The following is an 18,049-nucleotide window of genomic DNA, read 5'->3' on the forward strand; positions in this document are numbered from 1 at the left end:
AATAAGCAGAGGCCCTTGGATTTTTTGCATTGAGTTTCAGGAGGGTTTTGTTCAGGGCCTTTGTATCTAACTTAATTACTATTCTACAGTATCCGTTAATTAAAATTCTCCATCTTATTCAATACGTCTTTTCTGTAACAGAAAAAAATAATTACGGTTTAATAATGCAACCAAATTTTAAATTAATTAATCAATTATAATTTCAATACAAAGATGAGAAAACAAGCAAGTTCTGTTGAGTCATTTTAGAATTCAAATAATCACAAAATTTGGATCGTTTTGGATTTGGATAAATTTTAAATTATTTGTAATTTAATTATTTCAACATAATTTTCAAATTCAATTTTTCTCGGTTTGAAGCATTTTAAATTTGAATCATTTCGAATTAACTTATTTTTAAATTTAAATATTTAACTTTTTAATCCATTTAACTTTAGTCTGAGTTTGAATTTAAACTTTGTCAAATGAGTTTATGGATTCATTCTGCTAGCTTTAAATCAACATAGCATATAAATTTCCTAATTGGGTTAATTTACGATTTTCGTTTCTCCAATATGAATTTATGGTCATTAATATCCAAAAAAGAAATTATTTTTTTTAATAAAAGTGAAGGAATCTAATCAGCAGCCATGATCAGAAAGTTGATAATCATTGCTGTGAGGAACCAGAGCTGACACTAATAGTCCGTGATGCTCTCTCAGAAACAAATCCCATGAAAAATCAGCTCGTACGGACGAGTGGGTCTCTCTTTGTGCTCAGCTACGCACACAGAGTTCAACTTTATTCGAAAAAGGGGTACTTGTAGATTAGAAGAAGAGAAGACATTGGTTGAATATACCTATGATAAGGAGAGACAACAGACAAGAAATATATAGAGGGACTGTTTGTTCAGATATATTGAAGTTATTCGTTAAAGGAAAAGATAAAGCAACCATCAGTCAACGTAAAAACATGTGATAGTGCCAACTCCCTTCGGAGACGACCCCCATTCTCACCGATGGAGACGGCCTGTATATCATGTCATGTAATTATATACCAACTTAGCCTTATATACAAATGTACGAAACTCTATGGAGGTTTAAGTGTAAGTTCATTTTACTAAAGAGGAATGAATCCAAAGAAGGATGGGAGTAGAGTGACTGTTGGTGAAAGACAAAGACTTATACTTAACGGCAACTAACTAACACATGCGAAGAAACGAAAAGATGTTCAAACTTTCCTTTGCCCTTTCGAGAGTGCAATCACGCACGAGCAAACCACCGGTCAACTCAACCCTTTTGTCTTTGATTTTCTCTTTAGCTATAATAGCTTTATCTCTATATCTATACCAACATCAACCCTTAATATACTCTCTTTATAACTTTCACAATTCCTGTTCTTTTCCTTTGCGCTCTTCCTTTTCTTTCTTTCCATCGCCATTTTGATTTTTTAGGGTAAAGGAGGTAATAAGTTGTACTGGAGACAATGAGGAAACCTTGCTGTGATAAGCAAGACACGAATAAAGGGGCATGGTCCAAGCAAGAAGATGAGAAGCTCATAAATTACATTCAGAAACATGGCGAAGGTTGCTGGCGAACTCTCCCTCAGGCTGCAGGTAGGTAACTCAATGGGAAAAAAAAAAGAAAACCAAATTAGAACATTTATTTATGAGAAAAATTGTGAAAAACGAGAAAAATATATCGTTCTTCTTCCTTAACCTTGTTCATTCAATTGGTTTAGGCCTTCTTCGCTGTGGTAAAAGTTGTAGGCTGAGATGGATAAACTATCTAAGGCCTGACCTTAAAAGAGGCAACTTTGCTGAAGACGAAGAGGATCTCATTATCAAGCTTCACGCACTCTTAGGCAACCGGTACGAATACGATATTCTCAACATCGTAGCTGCTATATATATATATATATTTCCCTTGTTGAAAAGTTTCTCGATTATTTGATTAACCATATAAGAGAGAAGAAAACGTAAAAAGTAGGGTGCATATTGATTCAATATGCAATTAAGAGGAACCCTATTGTTTGTAGTAGTGGGCATCGCTGTCTCTCCCAGCCGAAATTAATTTTAATTCTTTTGTATTAAAAGTATTTTCTTTATCTTTTGAAAACAAAGATGGAGTCTCATTAGAGAAATGCAGGTATGATTTTCCTAATGAAAAGGGGAAACTCAAATTAACATCCAGTAACATAATCAACAAAAAAAAGAGTTTTATTAATGGTCTTCTGTTTATCAATTCATGTAACAAAAAGCATTAATAGAGTCTTTTTTTAAGATCCAGTAACATAATCAACCAAAAAAAGAGTTTTATTAATGGTCTTCTGTTTATCAATTCATGTAACAAAAAGCATTAATAGAGTCTTTTTTTTTTTTCCTTTTCCTTTTTATACATGAAAAATTGCCAATGTGCTTAATGGCATGCATTACGAAGTAATGAATCTCTAACCTTGGTTCCACAGCCGGAAAGGCTTAAACAATATATAGAGCTTTTACCTATATTTATGCTTATTATTCTTTTATATAGTAAAAATTATGGTGGAAACGTTTTCAGGTGGTCCTTGATAGCTGGAAGATTGCCTGGACGAACGGACAATGAAGTGAAAAATTATTGGAACTCTCATTTGAGAAGGAAGCTTATGAACATGGGTATTGATCCAAAGAACCATCGGTTGGGCATCACTAAGCTTCCTCGCCCTCAAAGTCCACTTAAATATTCCAATACCAGTGCAACTTCATCTGGTTCAAAAGTCCCAGCAGCTAACAAGAAGAATCCAGCAGTGAAATCGCGATGCGACAATGATCAAGTTTCCGATGCTGCAAGTTGCTTGGAGGATGAGCCATGTGGTCAGCTTATCCCTGATCTGAACCTGAACCTAGATCTCACCATCAATATTTCGGTTCCTAATTCCGTTGCTAAAGTTGAAGAGGAACAAAACCACAAAGAGTGCAACATATCAAAGGACCTAGAATTCTCCCCATCTCCCACACTTGTTCTCTTTCGGTAGTCGATTTGCCTGTCCAAAGGGAAATATAATTTGACAAATTAAAACCCTTAACTAGTTAGGCTGGGTTAGGTTGATGAATTGGATATGGGTCCACATTATCTAAATCTTAGTCATCTCTCCAAGGCATGTGGAAAACCGAACAAAAAAAGGGTGATGAAAGCTGGAAGCGACAGCTACAGGAGATAATTAATAATTATCCGAAAGAGGAGGGGAAAATAGATACAGATGAACATTTTTGAAACTGAACGCAGTGCTTGGAATCCCTAAAACTTCCTAGGCATGATTGTGCATACATACATTGGGGAGAGATTCAAAGGGTGAGTAATCACCTAGCTAACTAGGTAGTATTGTTTCCTTGTAAATAAGCTGTACACTTACATAAAATCCATTGCATCAACATACATGCATGTAGCAATAATTAAGCGGCGTATGTATGTGCTTTAAATCTGATAGATCTGAGAATGATCTAATTGTATAATTTAATGTTGTTCTCTCTCCTCCTTGTACTGGTTTTGATGCTATTTTTGCATGGGCATGGCTTAATTTCTTCTTTGCAACAAATAATGTATCCACTCTACCAGCTAGTTTGCTGTTCAAATTTCAAAACAAGAACCTTCAGCAATTTGATTATTATGTTGTTATAAATGCTGGAAATAGAGAATCTATTACGTCCACAACAAAATTTTAGTAATGAAGACATCAGAAATGGCCACACGACATGCAAGAGAAAAGGATTTGATGATCTTAGGATGTACATTACGATTATATAATTTTTGTGGGAGGCCTTTTTATGTCTCTTCAAAGTAAAAAAATATGCATTAATCCAAAGGATAGTGCATGGAATCAACATATATCTATCCTTATGCTCAGGAAAAACTGAAAATCAATTCCATTCATCCAAAACATTTCTCCATCCAAAGACCATTAATTTACCTTGGATATATAATATATATATATATATATATATATATAGATATATCTATATATACATGTTTTGTATGTAAAATTAATTCATCATGGAAAATGCATGGTTGGTTGAGGATAACATGACAAGTTGGAGGTGATACAAGGTTTTCCATTAGTTTTGCATTTCAAATCCCTGCAATTTCTCTTCAAGCACCAAACGTTCAAAGGACCTTCGTGTATGACTGATGTATTCCGACTTCAGCTTCTACAAGTACCTAGTTATGTAGGCGCCAGGCCAAACTACTTAAGGTGAGGTCACAATTTCTAAATTTCACGCTTGTCACACAATTCATCTAGGATAATTTAACATTTTGTACGATATATAATTGGGTACTTTACAAGAGTGTTGATCCATCTACCATTCAAATTGAATTAGAGTAAGTCATATTCAGTCCATTTATAGGTAATTAATCCACGTCACTTCCCCTTCTTTGCCACTTTCTCTCTCTTCTTTTTTTTTTTTTGAAAATTATGAAGATGCATTTTTTAAGCTATGGGAAGTAAAGATACTCCACCATCAAAGAAGAAAAGGACTAGGGTACTGGACGTTATACCCACATATAGACGAGTATATACTTCCAGTTTCCTAGCATCATTAACCAGTAAAATAGGTAGCCTTCCCAACATAAAAAGCAAGCATAAACATAGACCCAAACCCTGAAACCCATACAGAAAAAAAGCATTGTAGAACCCCTGAAAGATGTGAAAGAAACCTCATAAACTATGAAACAGCAGTGCCCTTATGAATACAAACTAATAGGTTTGCCCTTAGATTGCATAATAGAATGGATAGAAAATGAACGGAAAAGTGAGAGACGAAAGGTGCTCACGGAACAAGCTGAACCTTCCTTTTTTAAAAGTCAGGTTTGAGTTCGATCTGATAGTATCTAATCTATCCTTTGTAAGTTGAGATAAAAAAGTAGAATCTAAAAAATAAAAAACAATTTTGTAAATATATGCAACACTTGATTCACAACTTTTCCATTTTCTTTCCTTTAAACTTTCCAATTCTAAATGATTACTACGATGAAACATGAAAAATGATAATTCCCTCTTATTTTCTTTATTCTCACTTTTTTCTTATACCAAGCATTAGTGGAAATCATTTTCCTTTCTCATTTTCAACCATCCCGTTTCATCATCTTCCATTCTACCAAGCAAAACCTTAGGGTTCACCTACTTCATTGCTGATAAAAATTCCCAAGACCATTTAACCAATGCTTACTTCACGACCTCCAAGTAATTAATTACTTGTTAATCTACTCTTAAATTGCCTTTTAATCCTTCTCATCTCTGCAACAGCTACTAGAGTTGTCCACAATCTTCCACAGTCCAAGTCCTAGGGTTCTTGGTGGAAATCCAAGTATTAGGTTAGGAAGAGAGAACTTTTACTGAGGTAATTGAGATTCTCGCCTTTAGGTTAAGTGTTTGAATCTAACATTCCAAGATGAGCGTTTCAACAAAGCCAATTATCATATTCCATTTTTTTCCCCTTTTCCCTCAATTCCTTGAGAATAAAAAATAAATAGAGCCGTCTTAATTTAATGTGAGCAATATATAACTTAGCCGACACTATGGCTTGCTTAATTAGAACGCAAATTACTCGAATAACAATAAATGAATGATAAACACCTTCGGTTACATCTTATATTATAGCATCATTTCAAGCCATATTGTGCTGTAAAATTATAGTTTAGACTATTGGGAAATTTAACTAGATTTTTAACCTACACATATGGATTTATAGAGTTGTTACCTTATTAATTTATTAATTTTCTTAATAATAATTTAGTTTTTTATTTTTTATAATATTATATATAATTAATATTTTGACAAACCGATTATTAAATTTAACAAATTACTCATATATATCATACACGAAAATTATAAAATGAATCTGACATTCATATATTATCAAGCAAGAATACCATCTTGCATGCATGCGTCAAAGGAAAAAGGCGGTGTGCACGGTGATGGATCGATCCCAAATCTAACACAAAACTAAAAGCGGATGGCATGTACCAAAAGAAGAAATGATTTAAAAAAAAAAAAAAAATTGATGGCAGGTGAAAAGTACGTAGTAGCGTAGTTCATGAAGACACGTTTTGCATGTGCCACTTTCCTACTCAAAAAGCTCCTACGTTTCAATGCAATTCAATAATTAAGCCTATTACGCTGGAATTCTAGCTTCAAGGTTTAAACTAGTTTTCTGTACACGCCACACATATGAGGAGGGAAATGTAGTTCCCATTTTCCATGGCGATAGATAAGCTGGTAACTAGTATTAGATCCAAGTGACACATGAGAGTTTCCTAAATCTTTCTTACCTACAAGTCTTCCTTTGAAGCATGCTTGCTGTTTGGTGTGGTGTCTTTTCCTTGTGAAAGCTAAGGTTAAGGCCAGCTGCATTTGGGAGACAGACTGTTAAATATGGGTCCTTGAACTTGTCAGACTTTAAGTAATCCACAAGCCACTTTTTATGCTTGGAAGTCTTGTCTTCAAAAATTTATGTTTCTTAACTCCCTTCCTTCAATGGTATTGCAACATAATACAAATGCTATCTTTTCGGGTCGGTTTTGGACTTTCGGTATCTGAGAATAAGCAGTATAGACATTTATTATTGTTATTATTCATTTGAAAAATGTTGAAGTTGCAATATCTATTGTTTAACATTGTGTTGAATAGACACCAAAAATAGTTACTCGATACTTTAGGTTTTGGTTGCTTCATCACTTCTTAAGGCTAAGGCTAAGGCTAAGGGCATTAAAGTTTTGGCGTTATGTGTTTATCAGCATTAGTTAGCAGATAACAGCACTACCACAGGGCACCTCTCATGTGCTCCCCTCTCCCACGACAAAACTAGAATCTGAAAGATAGTTGTCTTTGGGCAAGAAACTGTATATGCTATTGCAGTTCCATGACTGGAAGTAATTACGAGATCTGTTACGCGCTGCATGTTGCTTGTATCGTTTCTTACTTGATTTTCCTATGGTTGATTGAGGGTGCTTCTCCTCTTCCTCTTTTCTGATTACTGGTGGAGTGACTTGTCTGCTTGGGTGCTGTTTCTGCTGAGATTGGTTTTCTTTGGTAGTTATTAACCCGGTCTAATTACTGTATTTGAGTGTGTTTTATTACTTTCTTCTTTCTGGTCTCTCTTTCTTTGACCAGACTCTCTATCAACATGTTTTTATACTTAATAAAAATCCCTTTTGTATCGAGAGGAAAATAAATAAATAATTACTTATAAAATGCAATTATGAATCTGATCAGACACACCATCAAGCAATAAATGTAAGAGAAATTATGATGCTCTTCTAATATTTTCCTGTAAAATCAATTTTTTTTAGCAAAAATTCATAAGTAGATAGACTGCTAGCTCCAACCCCTGGCCCAAGACATGTATGTATAGTTTTTTGCTCACGAGAAAATCGATACTTAATTATAAGATCTTTTATTTAGACGAATGAATAAAATAATTGAAGCAACTCCTCGTCGAACACAAAAATCACATTTAAAATTTTGGGGTTGGATTCTTTGTAATTCAAGGTGATTGGCAAAGGGTCTTTGATCCAAACAAGGAATTGCAATTAATCAGTTACTGTGTATATATATATATATACACAACACTAACTAACTTGGTGCAATCTTACTGGTGCTTGAAATATTAGGCTGATTTATGGATAAACTGAAGCCCATGTTTCCAAGTAACTGGGTGCAATCATACTGGTCTGGAAAATATAATCCTGGTGCGGCCCAAAGTATGTCCCACACACTTATACGTTTTGTTTGATAATTCCATGTCACCATGTTTACACTGGAAACACATGCTAGAAAGAACCAGCACATCTGATCTTATTTTTACGGTTAAATATTTAAATAAGTTCTCAAATTATAAAAAAAAAATTAATTTTTATTTTTTATTACATTTAAATAAGCTTCTAAATTCTTATTTTGAGTTAAATAAATCATTCTCCTTAACTATTGACTAACTTCTATTAGTCAATTGTACAGTCAGTAATTTTTTATATCACGTCATTTGCCACGTAACATGTTGTCATATTATCTTAATGACGTTAATGCCACATGGTAGATGATGTGGCATAAAAAAATTGCTAGCTAAGAATTGGGTTTTTTCCTTTTAACCCATCCAAATGTTTAAAAATTATTGGTTAGGGATTTGAAAAAAAGAAAAAAACCTAGTTGCTTCAAATTGATTACTATTATTTCTTAATTAATTACATCTTTTTAATTGAAACCATCCTTCCTAAAAGAAAAATTAATCCAACTTTTTCAATTAGATTGAAGTCATTGTTACTTTACTAAAAGTTGGAGTAGAGAAATCCGAGAATATCCATAAATGATTGTGACATGAGGACGTTTACAAGAGTTGAGAGGCACAAGTTTTACACCTAAGATGGACAATCGTAATTAGCATTTTCTTTGCTTCTCATATCTTACAAATCTATGATTGCCCCACTCTTTCTCTACAAAAGTTTTCCATTTTCTTGTTATTACCCAAAAATCACTTTCAAAATTCCCAAATACAACAATTTTAATTTCACTATCTTTTTCTCAAAATCTTTTCTGAGTATTCTCGAATTTCTATACACTAACTTAAAATAAAGCAACAATGACTTTGTTGACTGTTTGGTAGAGATCTTTTAGGAGTAACTTTATGAATTATTCTATTTTTATGTCTGATTATTAGGACTTAATATTTTGCTTTCTATATTTATGGTAACTTCATGCTTTAGGGCTGTTTTAGGGTTAACATGGATGTATATATATATAGGCTGCTGTAAATAAATTTTTTATGACAGAGAATAAATAAAAAACTCTTTTGTTTTTCCTTTCAACATGGTATCAGAGCTTTTGCCGACTAAAGAAGTCATATTTTTTATCGCTCAACAGTAGGGGAATCTTGTCTGCTACTCTTGACAGCCACCAGAAGCCTTGCTTGACTGGTGTTTCAAATCATGGCTAATGGGAAGAAAACAACTACTGAAAATAAGGTTGGTTTGATCAGTGAGAATCTTTCATTAAAAATTAGTCCCGTAAAGCTAGATGGAACTAATTATCTTGCGTGGTCAAGATCTTGTCTCTTGTTCATCCAAGCTAGAGGTCTGAAAGGATATGTTACTGGAGATAAACAAAAGCCAGACGTCACCAATCCCACCTACAACTAGTGGGAATCTGAAAACTCTCTGGTTATATCATGGCTCATTAATTCCATGCAACCTCAAATTGCTCGAGGTTATCTGTTGCTGAATATTGCATCTAAGATTTGGAACGCAGCTTCTCAAATCTATTCTCAAGTGGGCAATGATGCACAGATTTATGAATTGCGGAATAAAGTGCATGAGACGAAACAAGGTGAGATGACTATTGCTCAATACTTTGCTGAATTGAGTGGTTTATGGCAGGAACTCGACTATTACCAAGATTTCCAAGCAACATGTTCTGAAGATGCAGCCAAATTCCAAAAATTAGTGGAAAAAGAACACCTCTATGATTTTCTTGCTGGTTTAAATATGGAATATGATCAAATACGGGTTCAAGTACTTGGTAAGGATTCTTTGAGGCAAACCTATTCATATGTGCAGCAAGAAGAAAGTCGAAGAAGTGCCATGATACACACAGTTTTAGTAGACAAGGCAAGGTTAATTGTAAATTCCTTTCGTGAACAGCTGAAAGTCAGTAACTAAGGTCCATCAGACAAGGATCATTTACATTGTGATTATTGTGAAAAGCCAAGGCATGCTAAGGAGACTTGTTGGAAGCTGAATGGTCGACCAACTAGGGGTCATGGAGGTAAATGGATGGGCTCAACAAGACCACAAGCAAACCTATCTGAAGCAGCAGAAATACCTAGAAAGATAACTAATGCTGGGAGTCTTTCCAATGAAGAAGTATAAACCCTAAGGCGTCTTTTGTCTTAGCTTGATTCTCAATCAACCACAGCTGTTTCCTCCAATTTTGTCAAAACAGGTATTGCTTTTCTTGCCAATCTTGATACTCATAATGATTCATGGATTATAGATTTTGGAGCAAACAAACATATGACAGGCTCTTTCAATAAATTCTCAACTTATTCTCCGTGTTTAGACAATGATAAAGTCCGTATAGCAGATGGATCTTTAGCACCTATATCTAGATCAGGTTCTGTTAAATGCACTCCCACCATTAATCTATCTTCAGTTCTTCATGTTCCTAGTTTTCCTATTAACCTTTTATCTGTTAGTTCAATTACAAAAGCACTTAATTGTAAAATTGAATTCTTTCTAACTCATTGTGTTTTTCAAGACTTGAAAACAGGGGAACGATTAGCTTTGGTAGATTGCAAGATGGCTTGTATCTACTACATGAAGGTTGCAGTATCTTGGTTATTGGTATAACTTGAGCCTTGTTAGGAGATTCTATGAATGTTAATCAAGAAATAATCCAATGGCATAGACGATTAGGACACCCATCTTTTTCTGTTTTAGAAAAATTATATCCTAGTTTGTTTAAACAATGCAAGTTGGATTTATTATTTTGTGACGCTTGTGAATTTGCTAAACACAGCAGACATACTTATCCTTCAACTAATAATAAGAGTTCAGTTCCTTTTATGACTATTCATTCTGATGTATGGGGACCTAGTCGAGCAGTTTCTCTATCCGGTTACAGATGGTTTGTTACCTTTATCGATTGTTGTACTAGATTAACTTGGGTTTATTTGATGAAAGCAAAGAATGAGGTTTTTTCTTGTTTTCAACTATTTCACAAAATGATTTGTACACAATTTGATGCCAAGGTTAAGGTTCTGAGAACTGACAATGGTACAGAATACATGGATGGTGTGTTTAGGGCATATCTAGATTCCAATGGAATATTACACCAAACTAGCTGTGTGGACACTAGTGCATAAAATGGAGTGTCTGAACGAAAGAACATGCATCTATTAGAAATAGCTCTATCTTTCATGTTTACTATGAACGTTCCAAAGGTTTATTGGGGTGATGCAGTACTTTCAGCCGCATACCTTATTAACAGAATGCCCCTAAAAACACTTAATTTTAGGAGTCCTTTAGAAGTTCTACAAGGTAGTAATTCATATATTGTTCCTTCAAAAATTTTTGGATGTGTATGTTTTGTTCACAAGAGGAACGTAGGTAAGTTAGAACCTAGGGCCCTTAAATGTGTGTTTGTTAGCTACTCTACAACTCAAAAGGGATATAAGTGTTATCATCCACCCTTGAGAAAGTACTTTGTAAGTATGGATGTTACCTTTAGGGAGTTTGAGCCTTATTTTCATACACCTCAGTCACCTCTTCAGGGGGAGAATAAGGAGGAAGAGGTGGAGGTGATAGCACCTGCCCCTATACAGTTTTCTAGTGAAAATCCTAGTGATGACAAGGAACAGCCTAAAACTGGGAGATTAGATAGGCCAGATTTGAAAACTTACACACGACGGGACAAGACAGATACAACCATCGAGCATGCTATACCTGGTCAAGCGCCATCTCTGAGTTTAGTCCCTGAAAATACATGTGATGAGTCTTCTTTACCTTTTGATTACCCTAATTCTAATCCCATTGCTAATGATCTTAACGTTCCTATTGCTATCAGAAAAGGAGTCAGAGCTTATACTAAACATCCTATTTCTAACTTTGTTTCCTACGATTCTTTGTCTCCTTCCTATAGAGCCTTTGTACTGTCTGTTTCCTCCATTTCTATTCCATAGGGTTGGCAAGAAGCATATTACGATCCAAAATGGAAAGAGACAATGGTTAAAAAGATGAAGGCTTTGGCAAAAAATGAGACTTGGGAACTTGTTACTCCTCCCTTAGGAAAAAAACCAGTTGGATGCAAATTGGTGTTTACAGTGAAACATAAGGCAGATGATTCAGTTGAAAGGTACAAAGCTAGATTAGTGGCAAAGGGCTTCACCCAAACCTATGGGGTAGACTATTAAGAGACGTTTGCTCCTGTTACAAAAATGAATACTATCAAAATCATGTTATCATGTGCAGCTAACCTTGATTGGGACCTACAACAGTTTGATGTCAAGAGTGCCTTCCTACATTAAGACTTGGAAGAAGAGGTGTATACGGAAATTCCTCTGGGTTTTAATGATGAGAAAACTAAAGGGAAGGTTTGTAGATTAAAGAAGGCATTATATGGCTTGAAACAATCACCCAAGGCATGGTTCGATAGGTTCAGTAAGGCCATGATCTCATTTGGATATCATCAAAGCAATGCTGATCATACCTTGTTTATTAAACACTGTAATGGTAAGATCACATTACTTATTGTTTATGTTGATGATATAGTTGTGACTGGGGATGATAAGGAGGAGATTGTTCGACTCAGAAAACTTTTAGCTCAGGAGTTTGAGATTAAGGATTTGGGTAAGTTGTAATATTTCCTTGGAATAGAGATTTCCAAATCTGATAAGGGAATCTTTATTTCTCAAAGGAAATATATTTTGGATCTTCTTGAAGAAATCGGTATGTTAGGATGTAAACTTGCAGACTCTCCTATTGAAGCTAATCATAAATTACAAGTAAGAGTTGGTGAGCCAGTTTATTTAGGCCGATATCAAATGTTGGTTAGGAGATTGATCTATCTCTCACACATCAGACTAGACATAGCCTATGCCGTAAGTTTGGTAAGTCAATATATGCATGACCCTCAAGATTCTCATCTAGAGGCTGTTTTTCACATTTTAAGATACCTAAAATCTGCACTTGGAAAAGGACTGCTCTTCTCTAAAAATGGTCACTTAAAGATAGAAGCTTTTACAGATGCTGATTGGGCTGGATCACCTGATGATAGGAGGTCAACATCTGGTTATTGCACATTTATAGGTGGAAATTTAGTTACTTGGAGGAGCAAAAAACAGAATGTGGTAGCTCAGTCAAGTGCCGAAGCAGAATATAAAGCTATGGCATAGGTGTTTGTGAATTACTATGGCTGCAGAAAGTAAAGGAAGAATTGCGATTGTCAGAAGGAAAATGTCTATCCCTGTTCTGTGATAACAAGGCTACTATTAGTATAGCTCACAATCCAGTTCAACATGATCGAACAAAGCATGTAGAGATTGACCGACATTTCATAAAAAAAAAATAACAGATGGTTTTTTGAAGGTTCCTCATGTGACCTCAGAAAAACAGCTAGCTGATGTGTTTACTAAGAGACTTAGCAGCAGACCATTTCATACTTTAGTTTGCAAGTTGGGCATGTGTGACATCTATACACCAACTTGAAGGGGAGTGTTGACTGTTTGGTAGAGATCTTTTAGGAGTAACTTTAGGAATTATTCTATTTTTATGTCAGATTATTAGGACTTAATATTTTGCTTTCTAAGACTTTAACATGGTTTTAAAGCCTCCTCTTTGACATTGAGACAATATTTCATTGATTTTAATATTTTTTGACTTCGTTTCCATATTTGTTACTACTAATAAATTTATTTCTTGACAAAATGTGATATTTGGAAAGAAGAGATAAGACACATAACATTGAATCAGATATCCAAGTGCTACACTTTGTTAATAAAAAGCTAATCTCAGAAATTACTCCAAGTTGCAATGAGTTAACCAAGTTAATTGACGCATTTTGCTTTGGATTCGTAATAGACGGACAAGATGGAATGTTTAAAAACTTTTGTGGATAGTCACGAAGACAACTGTTGGAGCCTAAGACATGAATAATTATGGGTGTCCACCGAACCAAACGAACAAGTTGTCGAAACCACATCTAATTTTTAATACACCTAATACCAAACGAATCTGGTTTCATATATATTATGTGTATATATATATATATGTACACAAACAACTTGTACATAAAAGATAGAAAGGTTCAGACAGCGTACGCCCAAACCACCAAGAAATTAATAAATTCTGTCCATAAATAATTACCAAATACTTCATGTGTACCGCAATCATCTCTTCCGATAGTGGATCCCACGTTAATTGGTTCAAGAAACGAGAGCCTTAAAATAATTTATGTGGGGTGGAAAATGGAAATGCGGAAATTTTATGTCAAAAGGGTTGAATAAATAATAAATTTGATAAACAAAATGTATAATTTCTTCTATTTTAATAAAATTTTAAATGAAAAGTATTACTAAATGCTAATTTTGTGTAGCTGTTGTTTGGTAGGCTATCAACTAGTTTCAATTGATCTATTATTAAATGTTAATTAGTTCAAGTTATTTTTGGTTAGCGAAAAATCGAATTATGATGGGTACAGATTATTCACTTTTGAGTTATTGGCCTTTTATAATAAAAACGGATTGATTTAACTTTGGATTCAGATAAATGAGACATTTTATCAAATTTGGATCACTTTATCAAATTTACACATTTCCCGAGTGAATTTTGCACGTATCGGTCCCAAAAATTTGGTTTGGCAGTAGTTCCCTGGTAATAAAAATAAGGATCAGGTAAGGAGTGAGCAATGCAATCGAGGTGAGGAGATTAGTTAGTTTAAGTTTTTTTTTTTTCTCTTGGATTCTTTTCATTGAACAATTAAAAAGGGAATAAAGTCAATAAACAAACAAATAGGGTGCAAGCTAGCTCACTTTGGGAACATGGCAATAATTATAATATCCACAGATAGAAACTTCGCATTCTCCGTGTTGAAAAAATAGAAAAAGAGAGATTCTTTTTGGTTTGGGAGACAGTTTAAAAGGTGATGGGATTTGTCAAAACAGCCAGCCAACATAGCGGGGTGTGAAGTGTGACTTGTATCATCTTTCGGCTTCAACACGAAATCAACCCAAAAATCCAAATTCTAGTTTCTGTTTGTTTGACTAGAAATGAACAAGTATAATGGAAAAAATGCTGTTGCCAAAGCTAGCATGGAGTAGGCCCTTCGCTGGATTAACTCCTGAGATTAGGAGTTGGTAGAGCCTAAAACTTGGAAGTGGGGGCAGGAACATGAGTTTAAATCAAACTTAATTTGACGAGCATAGACTCACTAATTAAAAGTAATTTTTTTAGCGGTATAATAGTAATAATAATAATAATAATCCAATTACTATTACAATTTACAAGAATGAGTTATTAAACTTTGCAGGAATTTGCACCTTATATTCATCTTTTGAGGAAAATAATATAAGACAAGAATGAAAAATAGTTGCAATGATCATGACGATAAGATTGATTCTATTCAAGCACTCTTTCCAGATTGCGTTGATCGAGAAAGCAAAGATGGGGATGAAACCTGAAAAGGAAGTGGTAGTCAACAGAGTGATTATTATTAGTTATTGCTAGAAGCTAGATACAACGTTACGTTACAACCAAAATAAACAGACATATGCACAAATTGTAGAATAAATTTTCTTTTGACTTCTAAGGGCGGGGCATGCAAGGAGAAACGTGTCCATCCTCGATGAGGGATTCTGCACCTTGCCTCAACCTTCCAATTTTGGAAAGAAAATAAAAACTTCAAGTTAGACATGATATTCCACGTAAACTTGATCAAGCACCAAGTATCAATCACAACAAAATAAATGTTGAGTTTTTTTTTTCTTTTTCAGAAATACGATTACAGTATTCTCAAATTTTATTCACCACAAATTCTTGTCATTTGATGATTAAATATTAAATTGAGAGGGTTGATCGAAATTTGAAAAATGCAACTTCTCCTATTATCTTTTCCCCAAAATTTCCTAATAATCAGCCAAAGTTTAATTTTACCACAAAATTAAATGATATTACTTACAGAATATTTCATCACTTTAACAAAGTGGAGAGACTTATTTTGTTACATTATATGATAAAAGGTTAAAGCAAAATACGTAAATAAACTTCTAAATTATATCAAGAAAGTTAATTTAACTTTTATATTATTACGTTCAAATAGATTTTAAATTATTATTTTTGATCAAATAAATCCTTCACACTAATCGTTGACTAACAAAAATTAGTCAATGTCACGTTATCTTTCATGTAACATATTGACGTGTCATTTTAATGACGTCAATACCACGTGGTAGACGACATGGCATAAAAAATTATTGACTAAGAATTGAGTTTTTTTTTTTCCTTTTTATCCATTCAAATGTCTAAAAATTGTTGAAAATTTGAAACAAAATTTTTTTAAAAAAAAACTAATTGTTTCAAATTGATTACCATTTTCTTAATTAAAGCCATCCTTCCAAACAAAAAATAAAAAACCTTCACTTTATTCAATATTCTTTAAAGCCAACGTGTCTTAGAGTCAGAACGTTTTCTCTCTGTAAATTCCTATTCCTTTTTTAAAAATCATTCTTTGGGTAGTCTTTAATTTTCAAAAACTGTGAAAAATGTGAAGAGAAAATCTATTATTGTTAGTAAATAAAATTTAATATTATCAAATTTCTCTTATATATTTTAAGGAAGGGAAGAACATCGAATTTCCCTTATAGATTCTAAGAAAGAGAAGAGAAGTTAACTTTCTTTTATCGATTCTAGAGAAGAAAAGAGAAGGATTTAACTTTCTTTTCTCAAAATCGTTTTTGGGCACTCTCGGATTTCTCTACACCAGCGTTTAGTCAAGCAACAAAGCTTCAATCAAATCAAAAAAGTTGGATTAAGTTTTTTTTGTTAGGAACGATGATGTCAATTAAGAAGATGGTAATCAGTTTGAAACAATTAAATCTTTTTAATTTTTTTATTTTAAATCTCTAACCAATAATTTTTTAACATTTAGAAATGAAAAAACTCATTTTCGAATCAGTAATTTTTGAAGCCATGTCATTTGCCACATGTTATTGATGTCATCAAAATGACACGCCAACATGCCACGTGGTAGATAACGTGGCATTAAAAATTGCTAACTGTATCATTAACTAATAAAAATTAGTCAACAGTTTGTAAGAGGGGTTTATTTGATCCAAAATAAAAATTCAACAGTTTATTTGAATGCAAAAAAAAGATAAAGGTTAAATTGACTTTCTTGATATAGTTTGGGGACTTGTTTGGGTATTTAGTCAAAGGTTAACTATTCTTTTAAGGTTAAGTTATATAATTAGTCCCTTTACTCTACAAAAAGTATGAATTTAGTCCTTATATAATAATTTATGTAAATTAAGTCTTTATACTTTGTTAATTTCAATTATTAACTCTTAACATCATTACATTTAACTGTTAAGTATGTTGACGTAGTATTTTATTTAAGCTAACATGATACTTCTTGCTGACATGACATTGACTATATGCTAATGTGGCATGGTCATGATGACATGGCACAAATGCTAACATTGCAAAAAACTAAAGTGACATAATGCTTACGTGGCAAAAAAACTGATGTGATAATTATTGAATTAAAAAAATCATTTTTTTCAAACTTTTTATTTTATTTCTAATTAAATTAAACTTGAAATCAACATGCTAGTAAATTAAATATAGACTATTCTATTTTGGGATTCTGAGCATATCCGTTGGTCCTCATCAATATTCTGATGCCAAAGCTCCCTCGAAGTTCAAGAATTATGAGGTACAAAAGGCATTGGGTGGAGATTACTCTTAATCTTCTAACTAAGGATTGGTACCGGCCATTGCCTCAGAAGAAAAGTGAAAGGCAATGGCAAAGATCTTCCACCTGAATTGTTGATGAAAGGCATTCTTCAACAAAGAAGGAGACAACGAATGAGGGGGGATGCACAAGAAAATAAGGAAGAAAAGAAGGGAAAGTTTTAAAAAAATGAAAAAGAAAAAATGGGGTTCTGGTATGGGATATTGTCACTGAAGAGCAAAGATGCCTTCAATCTCATTACATTTCAAGATGAAAGCAAGGAAAAGAGGTGAGGAGTTACATGTTGACTTTGTCTTTTCTAGTAATAGATTAAAAGGAAATTGTGAGAAATAATCTTTCTCATAAGCCCAATTCAAAAATATTATTTTTTTATAATTTTAACTATTTTTGGTAAATTTTTGGCATGACTTGACAATAATACCTTTTAAACAATTTCAGACAAATTAAAATGGTTTCAGTTTTCTCTCTCCCGCCATTCAAATAAAAATTTTAAAATTAAATCTCTTTCTCTCTCTGCTCAAATATGTCTATCTCGCCATCCAATTCGCAGAGATGACATCAAGCTCTTTCTTATTTTGTT

At 33.6% G+C, this 18,049-nt stretch overlaps 1 protein-coding gene across 1 annotated transcript; it reads left to right on the plus strand.

The window, feature by feature from the left end:
- Positions 1,332-3,597, plus strand: LOC18609753 (myb-related protein 308). Its single transcript, XM_007045041.2, has 3 exons — positions 1,332-1,594; positions 1,720-1,849; positions 2,538-3,597. The coding sequence occupies exons 1-3, from the start codon at positions 1,465-1,467 to the stop codon at positions 2,989-2,991; spliced, it is 714 nt and encodes a 237-aa protein (XP_007045103.2). The 5' UTR covers positions 1,332-1,464; the 3' UTR covers positions 2,992-3,597.

Source organism: Theobroma cacao, chromosome 2, assembly GCF_000208745.1.
Source record: "Theobroma cacao cultivar B97-61/B2 chromosome 2, Criollo_cocoa_genome_V2, whole genome shotgun sequence".
NCBI classification, from domain to species: domain Eukaryota; kingdom Viridiplantae; phylum Streptophyta; class Magnoliopsida; order Malvales; family Malvaceae; genus Theobroma; species Theobroma cacao.